Genomic DNA, 12,955 nt, shown 5'->3' with positions numbered 1-12,955 from the left:
ATCACTTTTGTTACTCAACTGAAAGTGAGAAATAGATAACAAAATATCCCGAGAAGATATATTTGATAGCAATCAATATTTCACCTGTATTTCCCTCGTAAAACTCGCTCTCTGAGCTCCCGCAATGTTGAGCCGTCGAAAGGAAGAGAACCCGAGACGAGCGTATAAAGAATCACCCCCAGCGACCACACATCCACTTCGGGCCCGAAATATTTTTTTCCTGAAATTTACAAAAATTACAACTTGCATTCATAAAGAAATCAAGTTAAATTCTCACTATCGGTGTAATATGTACGGTTCAAACAGTCCCGCTCGGAGCTATGCATAATTTTGAAACAATAAATTGCTCATATTAATAATCGACTTAAACAATTTAATAAAACAGGAAGAAATATGAAACAGTAAAGGGTGGATGAGTAGACATACCTTGGAAAAGTTCTGGAGCGGCGTAGGGCGGACTACCACAAAATGTGTCCAGCCTTCTACCAGGTTTGTATTCATTAGAAAATCCAAAATCAGCAATTTTAATATTCATCTCTCCATCGAGAAGAAGATTCTCAGCTTTCAAGTCTCGATGGATGATGAGCTTTTGATGGCAATACTGGACTGCACTTACTATCTGCCTAAACTTTGCTCGCGCCTCTTTCTCCTTCATGCGACCGTGTAACACTAAATAATCAAACACCTGAAAGAGAGCGTCCGTGATTATCATCTGAAGAACAATATCATCAATTTGCACCAAAAGTCTAAATGATTTCATTGAAATTTTAAACAAAATATACTACATTTTTTAATGCAGGCAATATTTTTATTAACACCTAAGTATAATACCGCAATTAAATTTATCGATGGGATGTGTGTTTTTCCTCAATATCAGATCAATATTTTGATAGGAGTCTATATATGTCAAGTGTATGCACATAATGTCACAATTACAAGACAAACAATTACGTGTCCTCAAGCTTTAGTGCTAATTTTTGTTACAAAACCAATAAATGGAAATAAATATTTATGGTAAACAGAGGAAATATTTTTTTTCAAATCAATTCGGTCTCACCAACAAAAGGAGACTATTCTTTTTACTATAATACGTATTCAGTTTGAATACAAGGTTTGCTTCTGAATTTATGAAGTAAATTTCCCTACAATGTGAAAACTGATTTCCTGCATACTGATACTTAAACATTATACTTTTGAAGTCTGATGAAAACAATCTTCATGCAATTTTGATATAAGCCCTTTCACCGTGGAGCATTTAATTACTATTTAATTACCACATTTAAATAACATGCTAATTATATCGAATGGCCACAGCTGTGCTGTCAGCGATGAAAAGGTAGTAAATAGGAAGAAGAGACAAAGCCATCGTACCTCTCCACCTGATGCATATTCCATTACAAGGTACAGCGTTCTTTCTGTTTCTATAACCTGGAACAGCTTCACGATATTCGGATGATCCAACATTTTCATTATCCGTACCTGAAATATTAAGTGACAGTTTTACCAAAAGAAATAACTAAGTATAATTTTATCTGGAATTTATAGATTATAAATGATAAATGAAAAAATTATTGAACATACATAATTTGAAACACCTCGGATATATTATGTAGAAAAAATATTTTGAAATGGTCTTGTATTTTTTTCAAAAGGTATTTTGCATCTGAGGTGTTTCAAATTATGTATGTTCAATAAAGAATGTTAAATTCTCAAATCTTGTTAATTATTCATTGAATAAAAGAAATAGTTGACAAAATTATTTGTTATTTTTAGAGTTTTTCAAAAATAATTAAATACATTACATGAAAGTTTAATATTAACCATGTTGGCCTAGTGCGTATAGCGGTTGTCTATGTCAGTGCTCCGCAACCTTTTCTCACCCACGGCACACTAAAGGTCTTCCCAGGATTCCGCGGCACACCACACGTAAAACAATTATTACACCAAAACATGGACCCCAGGCCAGAATCTTCGGCGCCCCCCCTACCTATCGCTAAGATTAAAGACAGTGTGAGATACTTTAAAATAGCATTTTTCAAATGGTGTTCGATGTAAAATTAATCAAAATTGATTCTATGTTTAGCGATTTTTTGTATTTATTAATACATCCACTTGAATTATGGTTAGTTGTTGGGTTAACAATAATTATTTGATGAGTATTGACACAATAATAATAAATTGTATCCCACAATCGTATGTTTTAAAATATTAATGTCAGCAAAGTACGAAGCAATGCTCCGCGGCACACCTAGCATCGTCTCACAACACACCGGTTGCGGAGCACTGGTTTATGTATAAATACGAAGCTGTGGCTCGTGGTTAACCGTATTAATGTATTAATGTGCATTAATGCGCATAACCCATTCCAGTGCAAGTATCGAATGGATTGGGTGAAAGGTCAATGACTATTCCTCGTAAAAAATCTATTTACACAACATCCACTCTGTGGAAGCCTATATTATGATTCATTTAGTTAATTTGTTTTCACTTAATGAATAGGTTGCTATTTTCTAATAATGAGTTTCTATAAAAAACAATTTATTGTTTCATACACATACCACTTGTCCCCTTTTGACAATTAATTATTGAAAAATGGGAGTTCAAGAATACCTTCAAGTTTATAAAAACTATCATCCTTTCAGCCAACCAATTATTAACATAATCCTTAGTACATTGACATTTCACGAGCACTCGTAAATCGGGTCAAATTGGATTAGTCTGAGTTGAATGAAAAAAAAATTTTCTTTGGACTATTAAAAACTTGTGGAAGGTGAACTAAAATTTGGAAAAACGTTATTCTAAAAAAGATGACCATAAAATTGAATTCCAGTAGTATTCAAACTGTAAGCCAACATCCAGAGGCGGCGCCATAAGCTGTTTTCAATTTAATAACCTCACACAATCTTAATACTGATACTAATGCATGATCATAATGACAGATTCCATTGATGCAAGAGTTTGTGGCCTCCAATACTTCATCTCACAATTTGAAGAGCACCATAGCAACTGGCTTCATGGGTTTGGCGTGACTAGGATTTTATGCATTGCTTGGAGACGTCAAAGTAAGATTAATAATACAATGTTTTTAAGTAGATTCCGCAGAATTGAGAATATTTTTGCGCTAATGATCTATTTGTACATCAGAAATTTTTAAAATCTTTATGTGTTTCCAATAGTGAAATATTGTACAAGTAATTACTTTACACGTCACTTACACTAACATGGGGCGGCATTTGCCTCAGCACGAGTCAAAGAGTAACTGTGTCAACGAAGAAAAAGTATGAAAACCCCTGGGTCACAAGATTTGGTTTTAAATTTTAATCTTTATGAATTTTAAGGTGGGCCGAAGTTACTAATGATAATTTCAAAATTGGTTAGTGAAAAACAATGCAAAAGTAATTGAATAGACACTGCATATTCATGAGTGGCTATGGATTGATCGGAATAGAATCGGACAGCTTAAAGCTATCACAGAAATTACATGGATAAGACAAACCGATTGCTACTCACCTCTCTGAAGAGTTTCTGTAAAGATCCAGGGTTAAGTTGCGTTTTGTCTATGATTTTGATGGCGACTTCCTTCCCCGTGGGTACATGTTTCGCCAGTTTGACCTTGGCGAAGTTTCCTTTGCCGATGGTCTTGAGCAAGCGATACTTGCCGATGTGGGGTTCATCAGAGGGGCGGGGGCGAGAGGCGCGCACCGCACCGCTGCCGGTGGACGCTGCGCTGCCCGTGCCCGACGCCCCGCCCGGCGTGGACGACTCCGATGCGCTCTGTAAAACCAAATTAACATGTTACATTATATTCGTAAAACAATACATTCACATGAAACTTCAAGTTTTTAGAGTAAGGAAATTTTAAAGAAAAAATATTAAATCCGTAGTATCACAGATTTTTTAAATACTGTTAATTCTAAGTGGAAAGACATTGTATTTATTAAAATAAAATGCAATATGTAGATAGTACTGACAGTTGACAATGTCTTAAATACTGTGGAAGCAGGACAGTCTATTGAGTTTTATTTTAACTAATATTCGTAATCCTATTACTCGTGTCGTACTATAGTCCTACTATTAGTGATCCTACAAACCTTATATTATTCAATTGTCAGAAAATAAATTGATAAGATGTGAATTAAATTTCCAAAAAGTACCACAAAAATCTAAAACTTGTATCTTTTTAGAGGTAAATGTTTTGTAAGGTAACCATGCATTCCTCTTTTCCTTGACATATCCTGTTTCTTGAAACCTTAAGTTTTTATCAGGTTTTTGAAAATATATAATGTTAAAATGTTTATTTGAAATTTCTGTATGAGGAAGTATAAGTGTCTGCAAATCATGTCTTCGGTAACGGTATGTGTGCTGTTCAGAATTTCTTTATATACAAGTATACTTACTTATTGAGAAACAAATTATCGTTTTAAATAGTTTTTTTTTCCACACCAAATAATTATAATAATTATACAAATACTGAAGAATCAAAAACTATATAAATTCTTATTAATTCAGTTGGCATTTAATTGGTAGAATTCTATTTAAAAAATGACAATCTGAGTTATATCAAATTGTACAGGTTGTGTAGAATATACTTGTTTTATGGCATCATTTTATATATAAATTCTTTTGGAGTATTTTGCGTTTAGGACAAAAACCTTACCCAACATTGGCCATGTTAGGTGCCCTCTTTTCTAATTACCAAGATATTGTAATCCTACCACTAATCGAATGAATAAATATGAAATTGCATACCCATTTGAATAATTTTTAGCGACCAAGGTTTCGCCTTTCAATTATGCACATTCAACCATCTATGATAATTGATAAATATACAAATAAGTAATAACTCAACCATCAGAACAATTCAATAGGGCAAAAAGTTAATAAAAAGAGCCTCACTCGTGTAATTATCCCCTTTTTAGGAGAGCGTTTTCTGTTCCAAACTTTTGCAAGAAGTGCGCCGGCCTCTGGTAGGAGTCGATTTCGATTCCTCATTATTACGTAGAGCGAAAGAATTTCACCCCTCAACAATATTTCGAATTTCTACTTAACTTCCATTTCGCAGTATGAGCTGGGCTATTTTACAAATGTTGAGACAAGCAACACTTTTCTGGACTGCTTGTTAAGAATGTCACTATAAGGCAGTACAGCAGATATTTTTACAAGCCTCCCCCCTCCCCCTCATCACAATCAAATTATATATTAATCATTTCCACCAGATAACATTCCTACTATTATTATTACTTAAACGAATTGCATTACAAACTTATAAAAGTTTTGACTATTCTCAATCTAAATTATGAAGGTAGTTAGCTGGAATAAACATGCAGTCTCGCTGACATTTCCCCCACACAATGGAGTGGTATCTAATATCAACCTTTGTCAATATAGTGAAACATTTTACAAGTATCTGTGATATTTTAATTTTAACAGTTTTTATTTAATATTTGTAGTGTATTGTAGAAAATGGGTTGAATTACAAAAAAACAAGTTATTAAAGGAAAGGGTCCTACTTAAATTCATAGTTATGTGATTAACTGATTTATGGATGTTACGTACATCAAAGTTATGTTTCCGAGACACAACATGAGTAACATGACATAATTACTAAAATGTCAAACGACAGGGATAAAATATCCGATATAGCCAATGACATTATTAATGGACAACGCATTCAATACAGTAGCTATAGATCTACCATCATAAATTGGCGTTTCAGCGAGGGCGCTAGTATGACATTGAGAATTTTACCATAACTAACAAAAAAATAGTAATTTATAATTTATTATTGGTAGTAGATTTCTGTACAAATATTATGCAATCCATAATTCGAGAAACATGTTGTAAAATTAAATGGCATTTATAACAAATTTATCCTCGATAAACAATTTTAGTTTCAAATTCGACCGGCTGCCAACTTACGATGGTAGATCTTTAGTAAGTAAATTCACGCACAGTGACATTCGCACATGTATAGGTAGTCACGCAATTTCTATTATGCGATATCACGCATCGGGAATTTATAGCAATATCACCTTTATTGTAATGGCGTTAGAACAGTGTTTCTAGTGTCAATGTTCATTTGAGCGAACCCGTTCGAACCGAACCGTTTGGCAGACCCAACAAAAAGCATCGGGAATTTATAGGAATATCACCTTTATTGTAATGGCGTTAGAACAGATTATGCCATATATCACACAATTCCAACATTAAAACAACTTATACAAGAGCGATTAAACCAATGAAAGAACAGCTTTGACACTTGATTTCAATTAAATTTAAAGAAAGATCAACATTTATAACTTACGGCATAAAATGAATCAAATGTAGTATTAATTGTTTATTGTAAGGTTTCCCAACTGTTGTGTCACGAGTGATTGTCAAGTGTTCCACAAGCTAGGACTCAGTTTCTGGATGAAAATTTAGCTATGGGGGAACAATCATTTGGATGCCAAAATTTTATTTGGGAAGAAAAACAAAAAAAAAATCTGTTTGAAGAATTAAAAAAACCTCAACATAGATATTATTTTTAGAGAGAAAGCACTCATGCCCAAGCTTTGACTTTGTTTCTGGATGATTGTTTTGATCTGAAGACCTGAAAACAGCTCTCGATTTGATTCTAATGGTTATATGTATATAAGTATTATTTGTGTTGTGATGTGAAAAGGATGGGAAGTGCTAGTCTACGGAGTACTGAGAAGGCTACTGGGATATACTCTATATATATCGTAAATGAAGAATTTGGGGTTCTTTTACCGAGGGATCGATAAACTTTTTAGGGAAGACATTTCTCATTATGATGCTATATCTTTAACATCACAAGTTATTGCACCCGACTGATTATAATATGATGAAAACACCCTAAAATGAAAAAAATAAATTGGATCTCAAATAGAAATATAATTAAAAATGATCGTCTCATACTTTTGTGTGGTCACCCTTTTTCACCCCCTGAGAATTATAACAATTGTAAAGTAATATTTTATAGCATAAATTTGTCATTTTCATTATTATTTAGCATTTTTATTGCATAATAAAGAATATGCCTTCAGATAATAAATACAGTAAAACCTCGGATTGCAAGTAACTTGGCCTGCAAGTGTTTGTTTTCAAGATGTGCAAAACTTTTTAATAAATTTTAACTTGATAAATGAGTGAGATCTTGCAATATGAGCAAACTACACCCACACATAATAATATAAAGAACGAATTATGCTTGTTATCCAAGGTTTTATTGTATACAAAATTGTCAGAGAAAACGGAAAATATTGAAAGAAGTATAGTGTGAATGTTGACAAAAGATGGTTGAATTCTACAAAGAGGTTTAAAATAATATCACTGCTTGACACACAACTATATTATAATTATTATTACAATATTGTTTATTCATATGATGAGAAACAATAGAACATCATAATGACAGAAACATGTTTCATACAAAGTTTATAGATTGGTCAGGATTAAACACCTAACTTAATCGTAATTTTTAATGGTCATATTTAGAGTACTTGTCCCATACCATTAATATTAATAGTATCATAAAACAATATATAATAATAAAAAATCATAAATTTATCAAATTGATTTTAATTTGAACCGAAAATGCAATAGAATGTGGAATACAGTTTATACACATAGCAGGCATATCTATGTATTAAATTAAATGGAGAAAATCGCATTTCATTAACTGCCTCTTGATTTTATTTTATTGGCTGACAATCAAGCCGTTTGATTCAATAAAATTGTTTCTGCCAACAATAATAAGACCAGCTAGATGGCTTTGTTCATACGAAATTGATTATTGTACGATAGAGACATGTAGGATCATCAAAATGTACAAAATTAAGACAGTTTATATTCTCAACATGCCGTAGCTTTAAAAATATGCAAGTCTAATGATGTTAAATAAAATATTATATATAATGTTTTATAAGAGCAGGTAAAAGATAGCGATGCCATTTGCTTGGGATTGATTAACTTGGATGGCAGTCACTGTAAATATAAAAAATAGTGTCGTGACTTAAAATATTTTTGCACCCAGCAAATATCATAAGGTTAGTTCATTTTTTCACAAAATTTATATATAGTTTAACTGAAAAATAATGTTGTAATACGTAATCTAAGGATGGGTTTATTAGATTCAAACACGCATTGCGAGAGTCAAGAGAAACATTTAAAAATTCACCTGCCGCAAATGGGAATAGGTACATAATTAATAATATCGTTAACAGTAATCTAATAACTACCGAGAAAAGGGTTTAAATTACGCGATTGGTAATTGAAATATCAAGTTTTTTACTATTGTAAACTATGTAATTATTGCGGCGATGGTTTATCGGCCTGGGGGGAGGGGGGTGTCTATAAACTATTAAATATCAATTGTGGTAAACGAAATGTTTGTGTTCGCACATGACACATCGATAAAATTGTCCGCAATAAATGTCGCACACAATCAATTTTTCCGGCAAAAGATATTTTTAGTCATTAAAACTTGTTGGTGGTATGTTAATAATTGACAATATTATATAAAAAAAAAACTTTTATATATACGACTGACATGGTTGGTTTTTAGTACCTAGAAAGTGCACATATTATATAGAACAGTTACTTATTCTGATGCTTAATATTAAGAAGCAATGTCTGTAAAATCATGTCATTTTAAAATACGGTACTTATTAAATCTATCTGGCGACACTGTCACTGACTGGGTATTAAACCGAATTACTTGCAGTTTAGAATATTTTAGAATAAATCAAAAATGTAAATCACACTTAAAGAAAGCGCTCAATCCGCTATTTAAAGAAACTAAGTACTAACTAAACGACTACTAATTACGACTACGGAAAAATACTCAATTAATATGATACGTGCTCATAGAGCAGTCTACATTTGAAAACTGAAAGGTAACACTTGTAGGAAGGAAGGACGGGGAGAAACAATTTCCAACCCCCACGGCCCACAGAGAAGATTAGCAGTCACCACTCGCCTGTCATGTAGCTGGAAAATGCTGAATCTGACCACACGCACTACGAAAATGCTAATTAGAATCACAATAATTAAAATTAAAAGTATCATTATACCTTAATTTTGGGTTTTTAAATTTAAATCATGTAATATTTTGGTTACATATTGTACTAAATACGAATAGTACTTATTCATCAAAACGTAGACAGTTTCAAGTGATCGGCTCGTTTTCCCAGCCTTTGTATTGGTATAATAATATATGTAGTAACGTACGAATTTAATTCAATTAACATTATACCAGTAAGCATTTCTTAAAAAGACATCATTTCTACAATTTCTTCACTGTCAGGCGGAAATGTCAGCTGAAAAGACGAAAAAGGTTCTACTATAAATGGACCTTGGTTGTTTACATACTATTGAATAAAAGTAACGTGGGCACCGAAGTACACAGCAGATGAGCATTTTGATAATATTTTCGAGAATTATTATTTACATTTAAATAATAAGTACATAAAGCAATCAGAATCAAAGTCGAGACCCTTTTTAACGCCATAACAATAAACGACGTATTATTATTATGTTGTAGTACTATTCTGGTGACCAGGGATATTTTTATTTACAATAATAATTAATATTCAATAACCTGAAGCATATATATATAATATAAGTGTTCCCCGCGTGAAGTGAAATACACCGGCGTATAAAAATGAACACAGATGCATGCCTTTACAGAGAAACCCTACAAGCGAATAGGTATTCAGTAGTTAGGTACGTATTGAACAAGAATAATATAATAAAAGAATAATATTATGCAACCATTATACAGTCATTAAACCATTTATATAATATAATTACAATTATTGTGTAAATTAATTACAGAAAATTCAAGGTAGGTGATAAAACATGCATGAAGGTGCTTATTATGAAGGTATTTTAGTGTTATTGTAGATATGTTTACTTGATAACAAACTTTATGAAATTTTAATGATAAATGATATTTATTTACATGCCGAACATACACATTTTCTACCCTAGAGTGCTAATCATTATTTATACATAATTCGAAATGGCGTCCATCAGATTATGGCCAATGTGTTTTACCAATTTAGCCATCCGCATTATACCTGATAGCGACGAATCGAACCAATGACTATGCGTCCAAGGTGGTCAGACCACCCTCCACGTAATCTTGCAATTTGGAATAGAATTTTTTGAATTATTTGATGAAATCAGCCAATCAGGCGCTTGGCATTTACTAATACACCAATACGCAGTGCGTTTACACACACATCTTGTCACTGTGTACCAGTAGCGAAGGGTGGAGGTAGGGTGTTAAGATCAACCATAAATAGTGCACATTAAACTTTGTTAGTCATACGTATTTGTTTTTATTGAACTAAGGCATAAAGCCCATTGACGCAGCGAGTGCGGCGCTCGCGCAAAATTTCTACAAGTGGCGCGTAAATCATCGAAAATACAACGTAATCAAATACGCCAGCGCACACTGGACTTGACGATACCTTGCGCCCCGCCTGCCGTATGAGTCACTGTTTTTCGCTTCTCGGCGATACGATTTAATGAAAATACAAAGAAGTCCATTCATTGAACACGTCTACCAAAATCACGCTGCGCGAAGCGTCGTCGATCGACGGGCGAAAAGCAATTATTTAATTACAGAGAAGTCATTGTTCCGTGTCCTATATTTCGCTGGTTGAATAATGTCATCGTAAATATTAATGACAAGCCCCGAAATAATATAATATTTTTATTGCTTTGTTATGAGAGACGCTGTAAAAATAATTATTTTGTGCTGCTTGGGCCGCTTATTACATAGGTGAAGGGTAATGCGCGGGAAGAGACGTGTGATTATGATTATGAATAAACACTTCATACGCCGACTTCACCCGCTCGACGCGTTCTATGGGCACCATCGCTAAGACTACAATTTACAGACGGTGTTAGTTAGTTTTTGAAAATCAATTAAACCCTGCCTATTGGGCGATACGACAAAATTGTGGACACTTTATTCATATTATTCTATCGATAAAATATTCAAAGTTATGTATGACTGAATTGGATTCTTTTAGATATTGTATAGATAGAAGAGTATTTTTTGACTATTATCGATTATGGCTTGATTTCGCAGGGTTTAATTGAATTTAAAAACTAACCAACATCTGTAAATTGTAGTCATATTTCAACAAATACGTATGACTGACACAGTTGAGTGGGCACCATTTATGGCGGATTTTAACAGCCTACCTCCGCCCTTCACCTCTGCTGTGTACAATTGCAAAGTTACGTGGAGGATACCATAGTAGGCCTTAATCTAAATCATTAGTACTATACCTACTTGTACATGATTCAAATGGGGCTCCATAGAGTGGAGTGAAAGTTTTTCAAAAATATATATTTTCAATAAAAAAATAATTTTACATTCTCAAATCCTGTGTATATAATTGAATAGTTTAATTAATAGTGTGACCGAATAATCATGGCTCGTTTTTTTAATAACCCTCGGTTCCATTAATCGGTTGAAGAAATTCGTTAAACGGAGCGAGGTGTCCCGCGAGAAAACACATGACAGGGCGGGCAGGCAACACGTCAATAATAATTAACGCGGAATCACATTACACCACTCGGGGCCATGGATGGTTTGGTCTGGTCTCCCAACGGATCGATACATCATTATTTATAATTATGTTATAAATACTAATCATATCACCTGTAGGGTATATTTTAACACGCACAAACTATCAATGATACCGCCCAGTATCCAGAAGACTGGAAACAGACGACGTATTTACCTTGCATATTGAAATTTCCTCTCATGCGAGGACAATTTTTTTTAAAGTTTATTAAACAGAATATCAGCTATATTTCATCAGACGACCAATTAAAGAACACTTCTTTTAGTATTCATATGAGAGGACAAAAGTACAGCATTCCCAACTTGTCATTCAAGGAAAGATCAATGGTAAGCGTAGCAGAGGACGACGCCGAATTTCATGGCTTAAGAACATCCGTGAGTGGTACGAGTGCAGCTCAACTGAACTGTTCCAGGTAGCAGATGATAAAGCTAAGATCGCCTTGGTGGTGGCCGACCTCCGCCAGGGGATGTCACAATAAGAATTGATATTTCCGACATTGGATTGAGTGCAGGTAGTGCTTCTAATGCCACCATATTATTAATTTATAACAGCACTCTTTCACTAATTGAGTCAGCATTTACCTGGTAGAATTCTATTTTACCAAAATGATACCTAATATAAATTATATGAAATTCTATATGATAATATTCTTTCAGATATTCCGTTATTAAAAGAAGCAAGATAAATATCACAAATTACGACAAAAGATCAAAGATGTGTGGAGAGTAATGACACTAATGAGGCTTGCGCATCGCATGTCTTCTTGCAGTGTGCTCCGCCACTTATAATTACAGAGTGTATGTTCTTAAAACTATATTGCAATAAAACGGAATGCTGAATGAACCTCCATTACAACACTCAATTTAAATATTATACACCGATTAATTACTAGAAATTCACAGAATTTAAGTACCTAAGTTATTCGTCGATTTCAATTTATACAAAATAACGAGCGATAATATAATGAACTATATTATTTAAAAGGTGTGGCACCGTTGATTGTGAACTTTGCAGACAGTGATGACGATTTTGCGCTCTCCCATCTATAGGTATTCTATATATATGCTATATTTACGGCATAGGCCAACGACAGTTCGATATTGGGTAAATAAGTCTTATCGACATAAACATGCTCGAGTCGGTAAAGTCGGAAAACGGTGCTTGAGTCACTGGTGTACGTACTTAACGTGGTCTAAGGGCCGACGTGCCGTATAAAGGTAGAAAATTATTAATTTGGGGTATCTCTGAGAGCTAAGTCTGATCAATCTGACGACTTAACGGGAAATATGTATATGCCAATATCTTTTCCCATCTTTTTCATCATATAAATAAATCAACATTTC

At 33.6% G+C, this 12,955-nt stretch overlaps 1 protein-coding gene across 17 annotated transcripts in view; it reads right to left on the bottom strand.

Annotated features, from left to right (window-relative positions):
* Positions 1 to 12,955, bottom strand: part of LOC147066754 (serine/threonine-protein kinase MARK2-like) — a 275,440-nt gene that overhangs the window by 31,944 nt on the left and 230,541 nt on the right. For all 17 annotated transcript variants that reach the window (XM_085954163.1, XM_085954162.1, XM_085954164.1 and 14 more), the window contains 4 exons: positions 3,511 to 3,774; positions 1,372 to 1,479; positions 427 to 685; positions 85 to 220 (listed from right to left, as the gene is read on the bottom strand). In XM_085954163.1, the coding sequence (XP_085810289.1) occupies positions 85 to 220; positions 427 to 685; positions 1,372 to 1,479; positions 3,511 to 3,774 (767 nt within the window). The remainder of the gene's footprint in view (positions 1 to 84; positions 221 to 426; positions 686 to 1,371; positions 1,480 to 3,510; positions 3,775 to 12,955) is intronic.

This window comes from Rhyacophila brunnea, unplaced genomic scaffold (assembly GCF_057557595.1).
Source record: "Rhyacophila brunnea isolate RB1 unplaced genomic scaffold, BYU_Rbru_1.0 scaffold_4, whole genome shotgun sequence".
NCBI classification, from domain to species: Eukaryota; Metazoa; Arthropoda; class Insecta; order Trichoptera; family Rhyacophilidae; genus Rhyacophila; species Rhyacophila brunnea.
The sequence above is the reverse complement of the archived record's forward strand: the minus strand, read 5'-3'. Positions and strand labels throughout refer to the sequence as shown.